Below are 4,778 nucleotides of genomic sequence, written 5' to 3' on the forward strand. Positions count from 1 at the left end.
ACCCCCCCCCCCCCCTTTTTCAAAATTGCTGGATCCGCCTCTGCTGCAGGACACATCAATGAATTGCTTGGCAAATGTAGATAAACAAATCATTATGTCATTATAAGTTTTATAAACCTTTATCTAATCAAGCACACATGTAATTTTATTTTCTGTGCAGAATTTATTGCAAGCTAATACTATAGTAGGTCATATGTACACTGGAAATAAATTTAAATTGAAAATTAATTTTAAATCAAGGAATTATTTCGAAAATTGTAACCTGTCTGCAGGGAGGTGGAGTTGTTCTATAACTTTATCTATAAAATCACATTATAATTAAGAGATCATTCTTTAAATCTTTAAATTATCACATATATCATCATATAACTCACAACGTACACTATACACAAAACAATGGCCTTTGAGATAAGAACCAATTGCGAATTTTGTTCAATTTAGTGTTAATTATTTGTATCTTATCTAGAGATTGTTGACATCATGTCACACAATTTTTCTAACTTTGTTTCCATGGCGTCCAGTCGATGGTCAATGATCTGCAAACGCTCTCGATTCTGCTTGTCGTCTGCGAACTTCCGGTCAAGCTCATTCATGATTTTATCAACAGTATGGGCAACATCAACAATGCCAACAGCATCATCACCTATTACCTTCTTGTCTTCTCTAGCACATCTTATTTCGTTTAAAGAAGTTTTCAATTTATCTTCGTATTTCCTTATTTCACCTTTGAACTCGTCTCCATAACGTCTCAGAATATGAAGTCTCAGTACCGCTTTCACTGCATTTGCGGCTGCTGTTTTCTTCCGATTTTCAATCTGCAGACGTGACACAAAATTAAACACATATTTCTCAGATCTGGTCTGCTGAAGATACCTTGCTATGATGGCTACCAGTAAAGCGGTAGTTATAACACCCATGCAACCAGTTACTATGGAGATGTACCTTCCACAATAACTCTGTGGTGTTCTGTCACCGTAACCCACAGTCAAAAAAGTAATGGCGACCAACCACATGGATTCCAAGTACGAATTTTTGTGATAGTTCCCTCGTTCGTAGTACAGCTCACATGCTCTCATCGCCCAAGTATTGACGACAAACGTCGAAACCATGACCATAAGTAAAAGCTGCCCTGGACGATTTCTCATGGCGGCCCGGAAGACAAACAGCGTGTTGATCTTGACTTTACTGAGGGCTCCTATACTGTATATGGAGGTATCCGTCAGTAGAACGCTGTGTACCACTGCGAACTTGGCCACCAAATAGAGGCGGGCCACCATTACGATGGACAGCACAGCGTCCAGACTGACTGTCCGACGGACCCCGTCAGGTGACGCGTAGGGTAACTGTATGTTTCCCGGAATGGGATGGATGCTGCAAATAAGTAACTCTAGGACCAACCCAAACCAATGCCAATAGGATGTCGCCATGTACCATTCCTTCAAACCTGCGTCGACCATCTTTATTTTGGCTCCCGTGTAATAGTTTAGACATATACAAAACAGTAAGATTACCGTGGTGACTGATATTATCGTTTTCAATACGATGGATGCTATGCTTACTTTTTCCATGCCATAACTGATAAATAGCTCTGTCTCTACCACCATTAAGACTATGCCGATCATGGCCAGGGTAAACTCAGTATCCACGATGCGCCGCCGCCTGTGAAGTAGTTCCCTCCTATATTCAATCTTCTGCCCAAGAGAGAGTTTAGCTTCAGTTTTAGGCCATGAAGTTCTACTCACATTGGGCGTCTCTTTTGTCTCAGTATTTCCCATGTACTTCATTTTGAGGCCGTCGTTGATACAGAGCGGAAGATTAGGGTTGTCACAGTCGTACCCGCTCATCGCACTCCTCCTGTAACCAAATTGATTATCAGACCGAATAAACGAAAAAATATTGCATAAAGAAAATGAGGAAGAAATCACGAACGCCTCCTCACCTTACTTAGTGTGTTTTCATTATACCTAGGTGTGTTTTTTAGACGTTAAGCAGTTAAAAGCTATACAGACCCTCTTGAGTTGTCTATATGATGCCGAATCAATAGATATACAAGGGTGATTCGAACATCGACCCTGACCAGTCTGTTGCCAGTTAAATACACTGTATTGTTAGGACTCTGTTTACTCAGATCTCTTTTAACAGAATCGATTTCATCTCACAAATGCGACGTGACAGTTTTATTGACAGATAAATGCAAGATTTTGTCAGAATCTTTATATTTTTTTGCAAGTAGACAATACGGATGACCTCACTTCAAATTTAACAGATGTTAAATACAGTCAACTGATTTCGCATCAGTTTAAAACAAAAGCTGTGTTCAGTTTCTTCTTGGTGCGAGATATATATATATGTATATATATATATATATATATATATATATATATATATATATATATATATATATATATATATATAGTTTGTATTTGAAAACGTTTTCTTTAAAAAATACAGAAAAATGCATGAGACACAAAAAATGCATCACTCATCAGCACCTGCTGTGTCGCTTGTGGCGCTCTTTGTAACTCAACTATAGAATATGATATGCAAGTACTGAACTGCGGTTAGTGTCATCCAGTACAAACTAGTGTAATATTGAGCAATCTATCGATATTTGATTTATTGCTTATGTATCAATTATTCAAACAATAATTTCATAATTCATAATTACATAATTTCAATATCAAAATCAAATAGTATATATAGAACTATGACCAAAAATATACAATTTCATAATCGTTTTTTTGCGTTTCGAGTGTCACTGACTCTTTCAATAGAGTAATCTTACATAAAGAAAGGTTCGTTGATTCATTGAAAGAAAATGTTCGTAAAAAAAAACCCCATGGACGACCGTACAGTACATACCAACATGGTGAAGGCGTGGTCTCCTCGGCGTGGGTCCCTGTACAAACACCGAGGTATTGTAGTGTGTCGGGCTGATGTCGAACTGGCAACAGATGGCCCAGTGTAGACGTTGTACACACCAATACAATGAAATTGTACGCCTGTGCAATGTAATTAAAAACGATTAATCAATACGGTGACATAGAAGATGTGTCTTGTGATCAATTATATTAAAATTGAAAATTGTACTATTTCGTATATTCAATTGCTAATGGCTAGCATGTACTGCTCTCTGATCTCCCTTTACCGTCAGTTTTCTGATATTCGACACCATTGTCCTGATCGTATTTAAAACGGACACAATCTAGGCATGCCTGAAAAATTGAAAAAAAAATAATGTCCACATGCATGTATGTATGGAAATTCTATTGTGTACTGTCTTATGAGAGTACAGGCTTGTTCACATAGAATATCTAATTTATTATCCAAAATCAACATCAGACAATAATTTCAAACGGACTGCATTTTTATCAATTTTTATTAACATTAGACTTGTATGATACGCTATTGCGGTTTTACAAGTCTTATTTTAATAAGATTGCGCTTTTATAAAAGCAATTGTTAGCATGATTCAAGATATGATTGTCATCATTTCACCTGTATTTTGCCAAATAAAGCTATAATAACCCCAACATGCACACACAGGTTTATCAATATATCTCAACACGATAAAAAATCAATGCTAGCTAATCGAAGCCAGTTCTGATCTCGTTGAAACATAGTCAATTTAAGACTATAAAATACATATTTTGTAGGCATTGAAGACGAATATGTAGTACCTTCCTCTTACTTCTCATGCAGGTGATTGATATTAATGGATAACTTTACACAACTCTGAAACAATATTTAATATAATGCGTAATAAACGTTTACAGCATATATCCAATTGCATGTATTGCACTACAGATGAATCTGAATGAATATTTGACACTATAAACAACTCAGTATCACTCAAGCTGATTTTAGTCGAGTAGTTTTAGCTCACCTGAGCTCAAAGCTCAAGTGAGTTTTTCTGATCACTTTTTGTCAGACGTCTATCTGTTGTCTGACTTATATGCAAGCATTTTGACATATTGTTGATTCTTTAGAATGGTTTAGACTTTGACCCCTGGAAATTCTTGTGCCTCAAAGGGGTTCCAAATTTGATATAGGTTTATAATCCGTGTATAAACAGTTGTTTAAGACCTTCTCGAGAACTGCAATGCTCAATATGTTATATGACTGTAAAATAATCCTGTTACAAAGGGACCCAGTGATAAACAGTAGAACATGCAGTGAATTTAATTCTATACAGGATCTATTATATGATACTACTCAGATATTTTGTATATGACTATAAAGCTTATTTTATGATGTCTATTGTTGCTCAGATGAGCGATGAGGCCCATGGGCCTCTTGTAATTAAATATTGATATTGTTGAATATTTCATTATAAAACTTTTATATCAGAGACAAAAATAACATTAAGTTATTTATGTCTCTGCTTATATTGATTGACTTTTTATTTCAGTTTAGCCAATTTTTTAACTACTTCATTTTTATATTAAAAAAGATAGTTCAAAAAATGATACTGACGATTTTTACAATTTTAAAAATGAATTGCGTAAGAACGCGTGTATTTCTTGATTAAAATGTAAATTATTTAAATTGAAAGTCGTTGCAGTGGTGTCATTCAATATTCAACAACATAACAGCTATGATAAAATAGGTATGTAATTTTTAAGGATAAAATTCATCAAAATCATTTATGTGTTAGATCTTAAATCTATTGTTTTTTAAATAACAAGGATATTTCGTTATATAAGGAGATTACAACATCATCAACATATTATTGATGTTTCGGCATGTTACGTACATGACACGGACTTGTAAGTAAA

At 35.2% G+C, this 4,778-nt stretch overlaps 1 protein-coding gene across 4 annotated transcripts; it reads right to left on the minus strand.

Moving 5' to 3' along the window:
* Nucleotides 1-87: 87 nt before the first annotated feature.
* Nucleotides 88-3,018, minus strand: LOC128188734 (small conductance calcium-activated potassium channel protein 2-like). 4 transcript variants are annotated; one of them, XM_052859969.1, is made up of 2 exons: nt 2,010-2,119; nt 88-1,854 (listed from the first exon to the last, which is right to left on the minus strand). In XM_052859969.1, exon 2 carries the CDS (start codon nt 1,842-1,844, stop codon nt 459-461), a length of 1,386 nt encoding a protein of 461 aa, XP_052715929.1. In that variant the 5' UTR covers nt 1,845-1,854; nt 2,010-2,119; the 3' UTR covers nt 88-458. The 4 variants fall into 4 exon arrangements, with proteins under 4 accessions (XP_052715929.1, XP_052715928.1, XP_052715930.1 ...); XM_052859968.1 differs by having other exon boundaries at nt 1,940-2,024; XM_052859970.1 differs by lacking the exon at nt 2,010-2,119 and adding an exon at nt 1,945-1,965.
* Nucleotides 3,019-4,778: the final 1,760 nt, after the last annotated feature.

This window comes from Crassostrea angulata, chromosome 6, assembly GCF_025612915.1.
Source record: "Crassostrea angulata isolate pt1a10 chromosome 6, ASM2561291v2, whole genome shotgun sequence".
Taxonomy (NCBI): domain Eukaryota; kingdom Metazoa; phylum Mollusca; class Bivalvia; order Ostreida; family Ostreidae; genus Magallana; species Magallana angulata.

Excerpts from the sequence above, each read along its gene's own strand:
- LOC128188734 (XM_052859969.1), bottom strand. The coding sequence starts at position 1,844 with ATGAGCGGGTACGACTGTGACAACCCTAATCTTCCGCTCTGTATCAAC.